The 18,243-nt window shown below is 41.2% G+C and overlaps 1 protein-coding gene across 1 annotated transcript in view; it reads left to right on the forward strand.

The window, feature by feature from the left end:
* The window catches only part of ipo11 (importin 11), a 187,434-nt gene extending 176,575 nt beyond the window's left edge, over positions 1-10,859 (forward strand). The window contains exon 30 of the mRNA XM_049578323.1: positions 8,795-10,859. Within this exon, the coding sequence (XP_049434280.1) occupies positions 8,795-8,959 (165 nt within the window). The 3' untranslated portion in view covers positions 8,960-10,859. The remainder of the gene's footprint in view (positions 1-8,794) is intronic.
* The last annotated feature ends 7,384 nt before the right edge of the window (positions 10,860-18,243 follow it).

An 18,243-nucleotide genomic window follows, 5' to 3' on the forward strand; every position in this document is an offset into this window, starting at 1 on the left:
TAAATAAGGTTGAATCATTTTATTTCATTTAAAGTCATGCAGAAACCTATCCAAACGTGTGTGTGTGTGTGTGTGTCTGTGTTAGAGGGTGACACGGGAGTGGATTTTCAGTCCTGTCCCATCGCACTCCCACAAAAATAATTCCATCCTGTCCCAATCCCATGAAAAAGGAAAAAGGAAAAAAAAATCCCGTCCCAATCACATAAGAATTACTCCTGTCCCACCCCGCTCCCGTGTTGTGTTATATATATATATATATATATATATATATATATGTATACATCTATAGTACATGGATCACACAATGCCTACCTTAGTTTAATATAAACCCAAATATGACATCTAATGTTGTGTTTTGACATTTATTGCCTAATTATTTTAACATTCACTCCAACTTGATGCTGTTCAGAATGACAAACACATTTGATTTCTGATGTGGTCAGACAACACGTCATAAGAAGAATCAGTACTGAGAGAGAATTATGTAGTTAAAGTATTGCAGTAGAAGTAGTGTTTGGTTCCTCTGACTGATATTATGATATATGGCATCATTAGATTATTAATACTGAAGCATTAGTGTTAGAGCAGCATGTTACTGTTGTAGCAGGTGTGCAGTTAAGTTGGTCGTATTCGCTCTTTTTGTTGAGGTGGTTTTAGAACAAACCCGGCACACCGGCTCGTCCAAATTACTGGGCTGCCCTCTGTCATTTGGTTTAAATCCAAAATACTCCCACACAGGGGCCGTGGCATTTGGTTCAAGAACAAGTTCCATGTCTTTCTCTTACGCTCAACTCTCTGTTTTCTTCTCCGCCTCGTCTCCCCCTCACGAAGATCGCACTGTGTGAGTGTAGCCCATAGCCCCGCCTCCCCCACAGAGGCAAAGACACTCGATGACAAGAGCTTTCCCTCCATTCATTACGCTAATGAACCAACTCACCTGGCTGCCAGACGATGCACGGAAGTGCAGTCTCTTTGGTGGAGCGAGACGAGGAAAACAAACACGCATGAATATGGCAATTAATCCCTTTTAATTTACCATGCAATTAACCGACTTATCGCATATCGCGACAGGCCTAATTAGGTTCCCAGTCCCGCCCACTCCCGTTGACTTTTTTTCCCATCCCGTCCCAATCACGTGAAGAATAGTGAAACTGATTCCCATCCCATGGGAGTCCCATGGGAATCACGTGACCCGTGGGACTCCCAAAAAAATGTCAGCCTCTAGTCTGTGTGTGTGTCTGTGTAAATCTGTTGCAGTTGCTGTAGGGAAAGAGCTGGAGAAAAGCCCAGCCTGTCACCGTATCTCTTTTGTGTCAGGTAACACTGGAGAAATGGCTGTGCAAACAAACACGCCGTGGTAACCGTGGTATCCATATGTGGCAGCAGCAACTGTTACTCTATAGATCGCGCTGCCTTTCAATAGGCTATTGATTTATTTGTGTGTGTGCCTTCACCCAAAGCTGGAGGTAGACACGTCTCCACCTACATGCACAGACTTTTTTTTTTTGTCTCAACAGTGAGAAAGGTGCACATACACATCTGCTGAGTAACTGTAAAGGTAAAGGAAACCCACTGAGAGGCAGGAGGGCTTGTTGCGCTTCTAGGCATCTGCTGAAATACAGCAAGAAGGCAAATTCTTGCAGGTTCCTTCACCGAAACAAAAAGGCACATTTCTCAAAAAGATCTTGCCTTGCTAATTTCTGAAATACATGTAGGAAACAAAAAGATATGGTTGAAATAACAGGATTTAGATGAGAGAGTGAGTTGAGACATGATGGCAGAACTTCAAGTGAACTTAGTGGTGGAGCAGGTCATCCACCAATCAGATGATGCTCAGATTGCTCCTGATGTCTATTCTGTCGGTGTGTGAATGGTTACTGAGTAGCAGGTGGCACTCTGCATGGTAGCCTAAGCCACCAGTGTGTGAATGGTTGAATGTGACATGTAGAGTTAAAGCGCTTTGAGTGGTCGGAAGACTAGAAAAGCACTATAAAGGTGCGGTCCATATACCATTCACTCACAGCACATTGCACTACTTTGCCTTTGCACATTTGTTTTCACTTAATGATTTGATGTCATCACATTGCAGTCCTATAAAATATGATAATAACATAATGAGAATAAGATACAGTAACTGGAAGTCATTTTATTTAATTTAATGTCCGGATTGTCAACAGCAGCTGACCCAGACTGGAACAGATAGAACAGCCAATCAGTTTTCACCCCTAAATAAAAAAAAACTTTGTGAGAAAACTTTCCACTTTCAAGCCGCAGTTGGACTCATATCTTTATACAACCCTAGAGCAGTTAAAATGCGTGGTAAGAATCACTTGTCTTGAACAATACGATGCTTTGAGTCATGTTTGACCACTTGAGAGCAGCTTCCAAGTCTAGTCATCGTTGCCGAGGGCAACTGGCTGGCGAGGCCTGTTGATGCTGCGTCATAAATTAGCTGATGAAATTAACATCTGCCCGCAGTGTAATCCTCTGAACCCCGCGCTGTCAGCATCCCCTCACACAATACAGTTCTCAGTTTACACTTCAGTACATCATACAGCCCCACAGCTCGTTACATCACACTGGAGTGAGCGCATGTTCTCACGAACATGCACTCTCCTGTACTGTATTTAGTGTGTTTGCAGTCAGACATCAGGCACCATGGGATGTGAGATGAAGGCTGGAAAAGTGCACGTTGTTGCATCATTAACTCCAGTTAGCAATTGCCTGCCTCACTTGGTTTCCTTTAATGTCCTCGGCTACAAACGTGCTTTTCCACTGAATGGAGCAGCCCACTGTGGTGAGAAAATGACTGTGAGAGGAACGGAGTGGTAAATGGAGGGAAATGGAATTAAAAGAGGTTTGAAAGGTCAGAAGGTTAGAAAAATAGATTCTTAATAGGCCCACTTGTGTTAATTCTGTAAATTTATTATCACAGAGTTTGTGGCTGCTTGTTAATCCCGGATTTCCTAATGCAACAGTAGGAGCTGTGCTTTGTTTGGGCCTGTCATTCAGAGAGCTTAGAGCAGTAAACATATCTGGGTTGCTGGCACACTTGTTGGGTGTGTGTGCACTAAAGTGTGTGTGTTTAAAATCCCCCAGTGCAGGCCGATTTTGAACAACACTGATGTTTTTACAGTAATGGCATGGGACTCTTTACTTTGTTTGCTTTGGAAAAGGCTAGCACTAGTCCAGGGATTGCATTAGACAAGAGGGCTTTCACGGGCCCCGTCATTTCACCTGTCTCTCTTCATCTTACTCTGCCACCTCTCATGTTGCCCACTCCTATCTTTCCTCCTCCTCTATGTTCGGAACAATGAGGTACAGCTGCACATCGCCCCACGTCATCTTGCGTTCGTCAATCACTTTCTTTCTATATGGTGTTTACTGCTGCAACGTCATCGCGTCATTTCCTGGTAACCTTTTTTCTTGCACAACAATACTGCTTCCTCACATTTGTGTCCTTGTTTCCAATTTCTTTCCTTTCCTTTTCACCTTTCCTTTCTTCTTAGCAATCACATCCTCACCTCTTCTTACCTCACGCCTTTGTTCTCTCTTCGTCTTCTCATCTGTCCCCCAGGGATGGCTCTGGATCATGCTTATTGCTCTTATGGGTAGCTTCCACTCCTCAGATTGGTTGGTATCAGTGCTGCTTTGTGTGCAGAGTTTGAGCACAGCAGGTGTCCTCAGCATATTGCTCTTTATCTCGGCGCTCTGTTGTTGGCTATCTGAAACATTCTGCCTTTAAGCTCATGTCTACTCATAAAACCCTGTTTACATTCTGCTGTCTCTCTATTTAACTGTCTCTGTTGCATCTTTATCTTGTATTATTCTTTTTAAATTTACTCTACTTCTTCAAACACCCCTTGAAGTGCTGTTCCACGCTCACACCTTTTTATCTCTTTGTTTTAACACTTCGATGACTAAGACGTTACAGTGTGTACCTACTGTACAGCAAACTTGTAATTGCTTCTTTCCCCACTAAACCAGAACTAATGTCAGACACTTTCTGGGATTAATGAAGATATGTATCATTGGTGTTTTTCCCAATTAGATATTTAAGAGGATCATCATGATTAAGAAATGCTCACAAAGACCTTCATATGTAGCTCACACACCTCAGAGTTGCGGTTCTGTGTTGGACATACACAAACGCACACATACAACAATACAGGATTCAGTCCTATACAGACACACACACATCCAGCAGGTCCTTGTGCTGAAGGTAATTACCCAGGTTAGATGACAGCTTTTCCATTAAGCCACTCTCCAACAGCCACTCTTCACTAGTTTGATTGCACAGTAATGACAAAGAACTAATTAGCATGACAAGTATTCTCTCCAGTGATTGGCTAGAGACCAAGAGTTGTCATTACAATATTCTGCTTCTCAAAGGACCCAATGTTTTTTTTTTATTCTTTTCTTTTCTTTCGGGGAGTGTGCAGCTCCTCTGGGACCGTGTGACTAAGAATGCACAAGCTTGCCCAAATGTCAAGTGTGTGTATGAGAGATTATAAAGATTAAGTCAGTGATGGAGTTTGTGTTTATGTGGTTCAGTATACAGCCTGCTTTCAAAGGGGGTGGAGGAGGAGGAGGGTCAAGCTACATCACATAATAACAATAATTAATCTGTGGGGAAATCAAAGCAAGTGAGAGAGCCAGAATCAAGCTTCAGGCATTCAGGTGCAGAAATAACCACACACGACATAATATCACTCTAAAAGAACTCTGTGATTTAAAGGGACAGTTACCCCAAAATAAAAAAAATACATGTATTTTTTTTCCCTCTTATTTGTAGTGCGAATTACCAATCTCGATTGTTTTGATGTGAGTTGCCAAATGTTGGAGATATCTAGCGAAGAGATGTCTGCCTTCTCTTGAATATTATGGAACTAGATGGCATAAATACATTTTGAGAAAATCGACAGCAATGTCTCTTTCCAGAAATCATGACCCAGTTACTCAAGATGATCCACAGACCTTGTTGTGAGCAGTTTCATGTAGGAATTGTTTTCCTACTACCGAACAACACATGCCGACCATATCACACGCAGAAGGAAGTGTGTGACTACTCATGGATGAGAGGCTTGTACTCTTGACAGCACAAAAAGAAATTTTGCCCCAAATCAAAGATACCCATTTGTTGTCTTACATTTAGTGCTGTATTTCAGTCTAGGTTGTTTTGGTGTGAGTTGCTGAGTGTTGGAGGCATCAGCTGTAGATATGTCTGCCTTCTTTTAAATATATTTGAACTAGGTGGCAGGCAACTTTCAAAAACCTAACAGCAATGTCTCTTTCCAGAAATGTTGCCGGGGTTACTCAAGATAATCCACAGACCTTGTTGTGTGCATTTACGTGTGAGAGCTGTTTTGTTTCTACCAAACTACACCCACCAACAGTATCACTGTGCAGAAGGAGGCGTGCATCTACTCATGGACAAGAGGCATGTGAGAGTACGAGATGTCAACATTAATGGCGTCATCCTCAGCTGAGCTGTAACATTAGCTAGCTCAGTGTTGCCAGGTGAGCTAGCAATAGATGCACACTTTCTTCTGCACAGTGATACGGTTGGCCGGTATTATTGGGTCAAGAGATAATAGTTCCTACATGAAACTGCTCACAACATGGTCTGTGGATTATCTTGAGTAGCCGTGTCATGATTTCTGGAAAGAGACATTGCTGCTGACTTTTTGGATTTTCTTTTTGCGCTTTGAATACCAAAAGCCAAGTGCCATCTAGTTCCATGATATCCGAGACATGGCAGATATCTCTACAGTCAGTATCTCCAACACTCTGCAACTTACACCAAAACAATCTAGACTTTTAGACTTTTCCACGGTGTTGTGTTTTCCTCTGCCCTTGCTTCCCCCCACAGAAAATAAATGACAGTGTGCTTGCCCACAGAAATGTCGGCTCTAGTCAGCAGCCATCTAACTTTTCCCAGCTTTTTTACTCTATTGTCAAGGATTGTTTTTCCAGTGCTGTCATCTGCGTAAGATGAATGGCAGCGGCTGCATATACTGAATCATTCTCTCTAGTGAGAGGTTTGTGTTAGATGTATATGTCAAAGTTGGAAATGGTAACATGTCCAAATTGGTTTTTCCTCCACCTTTTGTCAAAAGTGACTCTTAAACAGCGAGTGAATGTCCTTTTCGACTACTTTTGCCAGTACCTTGCATTAACAGCCTGAGCAGAAATGAATGGAGTAAAGAAACAATTAACTTGATGTTACAGAAAGAAGTGATTTTATTGTTGCTGAGATGAAACCCCTCTGTTTAGACTCTAAATGTTTGTTTCTGTCATTTCTACCTTCTTTATCTACTGTTTATATTGTGCTCTGTCAAGAACCCTGCATAATAGACATGTGTATGTTGTCCTCCAGATTATATATTGTACATCTTCAGACTCTGTACATTCATAGACCATGAAATAAGCAGATCAACTATAGTAAGTGTTTCAATACCAGCACAGCACCCAAAGAAGGTGCTTTTGAGATCTGTGTAGTTTCAGTTTTCCTTACACCTTCTTTACTGCATGGTCCTTACTCATCCAGAAATTTGAAGGAGCACATCGCTGCAGTGTCACTACCTATTCACCCTCATGTCAGCTAACCCATCAGTATTAATGTGAGATCTTACTGGAATGACACCAGACAGTGCAGTGTATAGCTGGGCTGAATGGTTTTAAAAAGTGCACTTGACAGCACACCAGACTTGCCAAAAAAAAAGAAAGAAAAGATGCAAGAAAGACTGATAGCATGAGGCAAAAGATTCTGTCCCCTGCTGAAACGAGAACAACTCTTCAGTTGTAATGCAAAAGGCACAGTAGGTACAGTATCCAGACTGTGAAACACGGTAGAGAGAGCACACCTGAGCTATTATCACCTCCAGAATCAAAGCTGGAATGCCCACAGAACAACTGTGTGAAAGCCCACACTGACCCAGCCAAAACTAGACCTGAATCCCCTCACAAAATGTTCCAACTTGAGCTCGAGCAAATCTGCAACGAGGAATGAAAGAGAAAAGGAAATCCCCAAATCCAGATCTTCCACACCAGTGCAGGCAGATCCAAGAAGAATCAAACTGTTAATTGCTGCCAAAATATTTCTCTGTATTTACCAAGGAGAGGAGACAGAGACTGAAAAAGAATGGTGCTTTGTTGCACCCTATAATGTAATAATTTTCTGCCTGAAAATTTAATAAAACGTCTGAAAATTTAATAAAAGTTTTACTAAACCTCATAATGTTGTAGTTTGACCAATAGTTTAATAAAATGTTCTGACTGATATTGCAATAACGTTTTCACCAATAATGTAATACCTTTAAGGTGGGTCTTTTATTGTATTAGTTAATGTAATTATTTTTTCAGAACTGATGATGTAATAATTTTGATAGATAATGTAGTAACGTAAAAAAAAAAATATAGATATATATATATTTTTCTCATAAATGTGTTTTCAGTAGGCAAAATGGCAGCTGTGTTATGAATTTTGTATACTTGCGCACTTAACAGCACACTTAACATTTCTGAGGGGGAAAAAAAGCACTTTTAACGTTATTACATGATCCATCAAAAGTATTACATCATCAGATTTGAAAGGGAAGAAAGCCTGAAAGCCTCCTGAAAGGCATTACATCTTTGATAAAAATGCTATTACAATATAAGTCAGGAAATTACATGTCATGAATGGTCAAGTTGTTACATCATTGGGTATTTATTACATTTTTGATCTGGTTAAAGCTGTAGTTGGCACTTTTCTAAAAATATTTTTGTCATATTTGCTTAAACTGTCACTACGTCTGCACAGTAGTACAGGAGACAGATAATTCGGGCAACCAAAAAAAATCATATTCCTTTGCCTCCTTGCAGTGCTTCTCATCACATTTGATAAACTCCTGAGTCTGAATGAAAACAACCAATCAGAGCCGAGGACCCTCTAATGCAGCTGTCAGTTACTGCTCGTGAACTGCAGTCAAACAGTCAGCACTAGGCAGTGCTGATCAAATCTGAATCAAGATTCTGTTACTGCATTGCCTCTTTCTTCCCTGAAATGTTTTCAGAAGCATATTTCAGTGTACTGTTTAGCTGTAACCAGCAGTGGGGCGGTGTTTTGTTTTGCTTTATAACATGGCAGCCTGGTCACAAACGTTCTCATTTTACAGCTAAATAGTACACTAAAATATGTTTCTGAAAACACTTGAGGTGAGAAATAGGCTGTACAGTAACAGAATCTTAATTCATATTTGGTCAGCATTGCCACACAAGCAGTGATTGACATGACTGACAGCTGCGTTAGAGACTCCTCGGCTCTGATTGGTCGTTTTTTTTCACATGCTGAGTATTCTAACAAATGCCATTTGCAGCACTAAGAGGAGGCAGAAAATGATTTTTTTCATAGCTGATCTAACACTTGTACTGCTGAGTGAATATATTGAAAGTTTCAGCAAATACAATAAACTTATTTTTATAAACGTTTCCCACTGCAGCTTTAAGTGCCAGTTTTATCACACTTACACAAAGTTATTACATGCTTGCATCCAATTTGCAGCAAGAAATTATGTCGCTTGAAAAGCGTTTTATTTAGATCATTGACAAAACGTCTTCATTTTTCTCATTTTGAATTCAGTGCACAATACCACGCATAACTGGAAATGTCACTTTGAATAGTTTCTCAAAGTATTATATGTCCAACAGTGCGTGAGGAAGAATATGAGCAGTTCATTTACTCCATAAATTTAATACATTTGTAACCCAAAACGCTGGCTAATTCTTTTCCATTTTCTTTGTCCCATTGCAGCTGGCCCTGGAGGACCCGGTGCACAGCGTTTCTCTCCAGCAGTTTGTCTACGAGAAGCTGAAAGCACAGCAGGCCATGATGGGGGACCAGGGCTTCGGAGTCCTGATGGAGACGGTCGACACAGAGCTCGTCAGGCAGCTCCAGGAGTTCCTCCAAGGCCTCTAAATCACGTCTACGATCCTTTACTACCTTACACAAACATCTTTGCCTAATGCTACCCTCTCCCCCCATTTTTGAAGATGTACTGGAAAGGCTAATACTCTGCCCGACGTGTGGACTCCTAATGCAACCCTTCCCAACCTCTACCCATGCTATGCCTTATCTATATTCAGACCTAGCCTTGTCGACTGTCCTCAGCTAACACCCCTTGTCCCTTTCTCTATTAACCTGGATTCCTTTACATCCTTTTTTAATTATCAAGATGGGGTCTATGTGGGTACGTGAAAATGTCAGAGTACCTTCACACCCACATAAAAACATCACCACACCAGAGCTTCCACTCAGTTCTTCTAGTTTCTTCTCTTTCTGTGGTTTTAAGGTGGAATGGGTAGAAAGTTGGACAGGTGGTATAAACGCCGGGGGGTTTGAGGAGTAAATAGGAAAACTCACCTGCAGGTGCCAGAGCAGGAGCCTCGGACTATTTTCTATGGAGAAACGTACAGATTGTAGCAGATATGTGGATAAACCGTACCTAAAGGACCTAAAGCAGTGTTTACAGAATCTATTCTTAAAAAGAGAAAAAAAAAAAGAAATGTAATTTTGTATGTATGTAAAGTATGGATGATATTCTGCATGATATTTTACATTTTAGTTTGTTTTTACTTTGTGTTAATTTCTCTTCCATTTTTTTTTTAAAAAAAGAATAATTTTGTCATAACCAGAGGTCGAATTGAAGTAACTACTGAGAGAACTAGAGAGTGTTTTTGTTTTCTTTTTGAGTTGGGTTCGAGGGAATTTTTGTTTTGACTGTAAAATGGGTGATTTTTAAATGATTGATTTGTAAGAGTGCTGAACCACGTTTATATGTATATACATACTGCTGCTAATTGATGGTGTGTCAGAGCACTTTAATAACCAAAAACTGTTTCACCTGTTTTCATCTTTTTTCTCAATGGTACATCTTCACACATCATTGTACTTTAACACAGCGGTAGGGGGCCGTGGAGCAGCAGGATTGTTCACTTTAGACTTCATCTTGAACTGTTGCCATATTTCATGTCTCAGTGCTAATGTGTACAAAATACTGACTGACTGCAAACGTAACATGCCGTTAAGGTTGTGTCTTTAGTATTTCATTTGATCAATTCTGACCTAAGTGGCTGTCGAAGAAGTCCAATCGTGAGCCACTGTGACGCATTGTGTTGCGTTTAGCTGTCCTGCTGCCCTGCCGGTTTTTCTGATTCGACCAGTCATTGGTGACTTTAAAGTGGTAGACATGAAGCTTTGATATTTGATTTGACAGAAGAACCAGCAGGTTTTCTCAGAACAATTGATTATTTGGACGTTTGGCAAACCTATAAAGAAAAGTAATAAATGACTATATATTGGCACCGAAGTTTTTTAATAGCTAAATGAAGACATTTCTACGAGTGGCATGTGGACCTGTTTCACACAGGATCCAAAAAAAATATCTCTATTGTTTGTCGTAATTTGAAACGTGATTTACTTTGGGTCACTCTGCCTTTGTAATCTTTTCTTCTGGAACTGAATATGGTTTTATTTGCGCTCATGAGGTTGGTCAGCCTCCCTGGGAAGGAGATAATCCTGACACTAGCTCCTTTGACACTGTGATAGAGTTGAGTAGCAGTCAGAATTACGGCCTTATGCTTTCAGCCTTACCTATCCTTGAAACTCAACAGACCTTTCTTACTATTATGTTCATTTCTTAACTAGTTAAACAGTAGAGGATTTCTGTACTTGTATTTGGTTATTGACCGCGATTATGAAGTTTAGAGCGTAACACGAAGTACAGTAGAGAGATGTTTTTGGGTTATAGATTTGGTTATGCTTTGTTGGGAAATAATCCTTGTTGCTTTTTCCAAAGCATTCAATAAAATGCAGTAATCAGCCAAAAAAATTAGTCTGTGTATTTTCCATTGCTGATTTTACAATGCATATAACTGAAGACAACTGTGTCGGAGTATATTATTTGCTGTCCACTTTTTTGGAGTGTGTTATTTCAGGCAAATTATGCCATCATTGCACTGCCACTAACATGCAGTTTAATATCTGACTGACGCACTTGAAGAGGGACTATTACCCTGGATACTGGACCACTGAGGACCAAACTGATGGCAGTGGAAAAGGAAAGAAGGAGTGTCTCTGAAAGAGCAGTATCGTGGTACACATTTACTGTCTGGTGTGCATGCGATACACATGACATGCAAGCCATGATCAGTCTGGGACTGACCTTGAAAAAAGAGGAAAATGGTTGGTTAGATAATGGGGAGATAGCCAGGAGTAATTTAACTAATTGATAAAATGTCACCCACACAGAGGGGGTGGAAATTCATCGATTGGAAATGGAGACGACTAGAGGCTACAGCCATGCTGGCCGTTCTGTCAGCAGTGTAAATGGCTGTCACCACCAACAACGATAACTACAACAAAAAATTGAAATATGTAGTTTTAAAAGTCGTTCTACCTCAGGTGAATGGCAGAGTCCACACTACAACTTCAACAACATAGACAGTGGCAAACAGTATTGTTGGAATTACTTTCAGAGTGATTTGATGAACGACAGGAACAATGACAGTATCCATACTCCACCGCTACCGACACTGCTGGAGCTCGCAGCTTGTGCTCAGCGCCACATTATTGCTCAGCACTGCAGTGCGGATGCTAATATTGTTGTCATTATAGTTCAATCAGGAGAGACTCCTTCTTAGAGAAAATAATATTTACATGTGCAGATAAGTATGAGAAATGCGAAAATTATTTGATCGCCAAAGACGCCATAGTAAAGATGTAGTGGATTAGGGAACACCCCCTGTGGAGTCTTGACAGTGGTGGTGGTTAGGGTGGTCATGAGATGATGTGAAGAGGAGTGGGATTTTGACGAGCTCATCCTGGGCTCTGGATAAGGTGACTGGAGGTGAATGGGGTAGAGGATGGTGCAACGATTCCACCTACAGTAACAGCTGACAGGAACAGAGAGGAGAACAGATTTAAAGTTTGGCAGCAGCAACATGAATGGCTGACGGAGATGGTCGCAAAGTTTGATTGGCTAACCAGGAGAGAAAACACCCATAGTCAGCTGATTGGTGGAAGTGATGGGAATGGGATAGAGAGAGAGAGCTGTGAATGGATATAGTATAAAGAAAGTCTTTCTGACTGAACTTATGCTGAGCTTCATTTGTTCTTGGTGTGGAGAGCTGTAAGGCTTTATTTTGGCAGATTAGTTATTGCTGACATGCACACAATGACAATATTACCATGTTTATCAGGTACAATGTGTCGAAGGCTGATGGGAATGTTAGTCTTGCACGTATTTGGTCATAAAACAAAGCTACGAGACAAAAACTTTTGACCACATGATACTGCCAAAAGAAAAGGTGATAACTGAAGTCATTCTGTCCTGTGGGTGACATGAATGCGTGTACTAAATTTCATGACAGTTGTCTGTATACCATAAACCATCAACCCAAATTCAGAGAATCGCAAAAGTCATTAGGATACCTGTAAACCATGGAAAAATATACAACATTCAACAGCAACCCATACAGTATTTGCTGAGATATTTCAGTCTGGACCAAAGAGGGTTGATCAACCCACCAACATTTCCATCCTTTACAATGCTGGTACTAGCATGGCTAAAAACTGGTCGTAAAAGAAATAATAATTTAAAAAATACCATGTGAAAGTGTTGGGTAAGGTAAGCTTCCTAAACAAGTGGTTCCTAACTGGTCCAGCCACGAGGTCCAGATTTCTCCTTAGACCTTCGTTCAAGGTCCACACGGTTGAATATATTCAGCGTCATACTTGAATCAAGTAGCTGTTCATTAGTCAGTCACTCTACAGCAGGAAACAGATTTTAGAAATAAATGCTCTGCGCTGGAAATTCACTGCACTTCAAAATAAAGCATGTTTTACAAACACGTTTGCGAGTCACTTGCGGTCCATTCAGAATGGACCCATGACCCACCAGTTGGGAACCGCTGACCTAGATGATTATCTCCTATGAGTTCATTACATGGTCAGGCCTCTTTGCCACATTTACTTAAGTTGGTTTTATGTCTGTCTTACCTTATTAAAGACATTTAACAACACTGTGCTACTTCCCTAGTGGCAATCCAATCACCAGAATAAATGTTGGCATTTTACATTTCTGCAAACCACAGATATGTTACATATGTACATTTCATATGTAGCGAATATGTAGAAACTTTACGTTTCTTTTCATTTCAGGTGTCAGTTTTATGTTGTGACAGCGCTGTGCTATGTTGTTCTGTCATGTTTGTTGCTATGTTTAGGCACAAAAAACAATGGGTTAGGGTTAGGAAAAGATCATATTTTGACTTAAAATACCCAGTTTGGTCGGCACAAACACTGCTGCAAATGTCCAGACCTCTCCATGTTGGTCTCAAACAATCTTCTGCTGCTGTCTGCTGCTTGGCAGCTGTCTCACCCATGTGTCCCATCACCCACCATTCCCTCCTTTTCCATTTTATGTTGGGGGCGCCCACTAGCTCACCTGGTAAGCAGGCAAGCCACGTACAAAAGGTTATGTCCTTGCCGCAGTGGCCGTGGGCTCAATTCTGACCCATGGCCGTTTACTGCATGTCATCCCCCTCTCATGCTCTATGTGTCCTATCAAATAAAGGCAAAAGCCCTCACACCCCCCAAAAAAGGTTCATAAGTGTGGTTTGCAGAAAAGTGCAGTGCCAACATTGTGCTGTGGCGCCTAAGCAACTCATGAATGTTTCACAGTAGAAATTCACTTACTGTTAAACAAAAGATGACCATTCATTGTGACCTCTGAGAGAACAAAGGAGCTATATTGCTTTTTTCCATACATTGTGTTCCTCTCAGGGAATTCCAAGCTGCAGTAGTCAGCAAATGTTGCAGAAAAAAACAACTGTGAAACTTTTTTAATGGTTACACATGTAGCTGTGGTACAAGCAGTTGTGCTCAGTAACTATGGGCTCTACAGAGCAAATAAATCTAGTATGCTTTTCTACAGACTGACAAAATTATCCCGCAAGTTTGGCCACAGACTGCCAAAGGAAAGGAAAACAAAGGCAGCAGCAGCCGGCATCGACCCATTTGTCAAGTGCCCAAGAATAAATGTACTTCTGGCAACTGGTCACTTGAGTGGCTTATAGAGTGCTAAGAGACGATTAAGGATTCTACACCCATCTTCACTTCCCGCCCTGCCTTTTCTTCCTCCACAGCACTATTAATCCGAGCGACTCAGCCATTCGTCTTTCCTCTCCCACTGCCTTTCATTCTCACTCCTATTGCACTTACTACCAGTGTAGTCCTTCGCAGACAGATAAGAGCCACAGGTAGAATATCTGCGAGGCTTTGTGTTAATTATCCCGTGGAATGCATGACAGAGGAGCGCAGGAGGATTAGCTCTAATCTATAACTTGCATTCTTCATTAGATTAGTTACCCACTTCGAAGATTATTGTTTCACAGCAGCTTCTTCCTCTCTCTAAAACTTTGGCTAATTGTTCATTTTCGTATTGATGCTCCTGCAGTTATAGACACTGAGTCATGCAGCTCCCAGGAAGCATTGTAAACATTCTCTGCGTGTGGAAAGTAAAAGTTCAACAAAATAAATGGAACTTTTTGCAGTTACACTTCACCTTAAGTACCCTAAAGTTCTTCCCTTTAACCGTCTAGCCACCCATGGTGTGGAGCTGCTCTCCAAATAGAGAGACACTCTGTTGTTGTCTGGAGGCTGCACTGTTTTGGCATTTAATACACAAGAAATCAATAGCAGACATTTACAACTTTACATATAGCTGGCACAACTATTTTAGCAAGTGTTTAAAAGAATAGTTCGGAAATAGACTGATACCACCCTCATGTGCGCACAATAAGTCGGTTATCTTAGCTTAGCATAAAGACTGGGAATGGGGAAAATCAACCCATTCGCCTAAGTAAATGTTGGTATTGTACGTTTCTGCAAACCACAGGTAACATTTGTACATTATTATGTAGTAGATATGTTGAAACCATGTTTCTTACACTGAAGTTAAGGTGTAGTTTACTAGCAAGAACCATGCCACAACAATGTCATTTAAAGGTTTAATTGTAATTCAGAAGGTGTTAGTTGTTGAGGACAGATGAATGGATATAAGTGGGGGTGAAGGTGGAAGAGGGATGCCTTCTGTTAGGTTGGTCTGGGAGGATGTACTGAAGATCTGGCAGAGGGTTCTGTCTCAGGCGTTTTCCCCCCGAGCTGATTACAAGCCTCCCAGACAGTACCTAGAATGAGACATGGGAGAGGTATGCACCAGATTGAATAAGAAGAGATGAGGGGAGACGGGAAAAGAGGATGAAGGAATGCGGATAGGTATAAGCAGAGGGAAGGGTGGTGGTGGGATTAGGTAGGGAGGGAGGATAATGGATGAAGGGAAAGGGAGGGTGGGTCGAGAAATCAGAGACAAACAGCAAGATGGGTTGACCAGGTACAACCTCCTGAGACCCTGCGCCCTCAGATGAGGACATCACATTCTGGGTTTGTTGCACCTTGCACTTCATTCTACGTAACTTAGACCTGTTGTCCTCGTTCATGGACGGTTCTTTGTGCCATCTAGTGGTAGCTAAAGCACAGTGCATGGACGCATGTAAAAACAAGATGGCAATGTTCAGGTGAACAGTTACTTGTACACACTTGTGACTATTAAGGCAAACCCATCGTCCCCATATGAGGATGTTTTTTTTCTTCAAAACTACTTTTTGTTCAAAGACATGTTTAGCTTTTTATACTTATCAGGTCCTACTGATCCCAAATAGCATGGAGACATTAAAAATGCATATCAAATAGGAGCTGAGGTCTCATGAGGATAAGTAGGCTTGGCAGGAAATCGGAGGTGTGGTTGAGGCGTGGCCCTGCCCCAAAACCTAAGTTAACAAATTAACTTCATTTATGTTTAGACACAAAAAACACTTGGTTATGTTTAAGAAAAGATAATATTTTGGCTTAAAATACCTGATTTTGGTGCCACAGTCATGGCTGGAAATGCTGTTGATGTCTTGCTAACATTTTTTGGTCTCACACAGAAGTCTGCAGCTCGGCAGCTGTCTCACCTAGATATCACTCAATCCACAATCCCCTCCATCTTCTGATGACAAAGTCAGCTCATATACATGTCATCACAAGTATGTCACTTTAGAAAAGTTGATATGATGAGTATGAAACTTTCAAATGTAACTTGGTATGTAGAAATGTATACAATGCTAATATTTTTCCAATACAGTTGGGCTGAGGAAACTGCTGTCTACTGAGACATGAAATTGTTACACCTTGGTTTTGCATGGATTAAACCAGTGGGTCCCAACTGGTGGGTCGCGGTCCAAAAGTGGGTTGCGGGGCAATTCTGAATGGACTGAACGTGTCAGGTTTGTAAAAATCACACTTTATTTTGGAGTACAGTGAATTTCTGGGACGTGCTGTTTCCTGCTATAGAATGAGGAACTAACAGACAGCGACTTTATGGAGACAGCAAACTAACTGGACTGCATGGCCAAACATAAGTATGATGCTGAATGTTTTAAACTGTGTGAACCTTACACTAATGATGCAGGAGAAATCTGGACCCTGTGGCAGGACCAGTTGGGAACCACTGGATTAAACAACTGGGATATCTGTGTTATTTGGAGAGCTTTAGAGGTGCTGGCAGGGGGGTTTTGTCGCTGTAGATCGAGCCAGGCTACCTGTTTTCAGTCTCTGTGCTGAGATAACAGCCTGATTTATCTAAGTATTCTAACTCTTGGCAAGAAAGCAATTGAACGTTTAATTCTGTTTTATGTGAAACCTGAGATGTTCCTATCCATCACAGCACCATTCAAAGTGGAAACAACAGTTTACAAGTGATGAGTTTTTTCTCTCCAATCCTGTTCGGTCAGTGCAGTCGACTTGTACCCAAACATTGGTGACATCGATATAGGCTGAGTTTGAATCCATAGCGTGCCCTCAACAGTGTTTGAGGATATGTCCCGTCGTGTTGAACAAGTGTTCATGGATAGTTGTCTTTCCCTCTGACATCCATGGTATATCCGTCTCCTCAACCACTAGTCAATGAGTAGCATCAGTAAGTACACTCTAATGATCCATAGCATTCCTCCCACGCATGAACAGAACAAACATCTCTCAAAGTCACTGAAGTGTTTTCCACTTTCCACAGACCGCTCTCATGTGTGTCTTATGTAAAATATACTGACGAGTTAAATGCCTCACAGACAGTACCTGCATAAAGGCTCCTGTTTAAAGTATACTTTACATAAGTCCTTCCTCTCCTGTGCTTTGACACTTACCTGTCACTCTGATTGTGTGCGGCCTTTTGTAACAGCAAAGTATCAGTGACAGTGTGTGGGTGAGTACCTATTTGTCTCTGCACATTGATCATGATTAAAAGTGGCGGCTCTTGTCCGCCTGTGGCAGCCTGTAATTAAAACCTGAGGTTCCAAGCATGTGCGATCATTACGTGGCCATACAGCGTGCCTTTCAACAGGGTGTACAGGTACCACTGATGTCCCCATGTGCACCCGTATTTGTGTGTGTGTGTGTGTGTGTGTGTGTAACACCTTGCCCATGTTCGTCACTAAAGAGTGTCGCAGGAATGTGAAAAGTCCACTGATTAAAGTGTCGCACTTTGGTCCACTGATTAATGAGTTTTGTGAGGTGAGGGAGAGTTCTATGGAGGAAACTAATGATGGCTTTTAAACTTTGTAACCCATTCTCACTCTATTCAGATAGCACTGACATGAGACAGATTACCGTGTTATGCATAAATGGCACCATGTGGTGTGAGTGTGTGTGTGTGTGTGTGTGTGTGTGTGTGTGTGTGTGTGTTTAATGTTAAGACAAAGCCAGGTGTTACTTAAAGTTAAACAAGGGTAGTCGGGGGTCTTCTACCAGGCAATTTCGAGCGTCAAACTCTTAATTTCCTGCATTCTGGTGAATTTTTTTTCTGCATCAATTTAGTATGAAAATGTCTTTAATTTCCGCAAAATAAAAGTCATCTACTACTCTTTATTTTGGAGGGGAAAATGTGAATATTGTGAATTTTCATTATATTGTTAATATAATGTTCTAAATATTGAGGGGGGGACGTGTCCCCTGCGAGCCCCCAGCCTGTGACTGATTGATTGATTTTTGTATTTTGTGTCATGCACACTTACATGTGCCCAACCCTCATGGGTTTGCAAAACACCATTACAATGACACTGCAGTAACAACCCAAAGTACATGTCATTTAACTACTCAGTGCAGAA

This window comes from Epinephelus fuscoguttatus, linkage group LG6, assembly GCF_011397635.1.
Source record: "Epinephelus fuscoguttatus linkage group LG6, E.fuscoguttatus.final_Chr_v1".
Lineage (NCBI taxonomy): Eukaryota > Metazoa > Chordata > Actinopteri > Perciformes > Serranidae > Epinephelus > Epinephelus fuscoguttatus.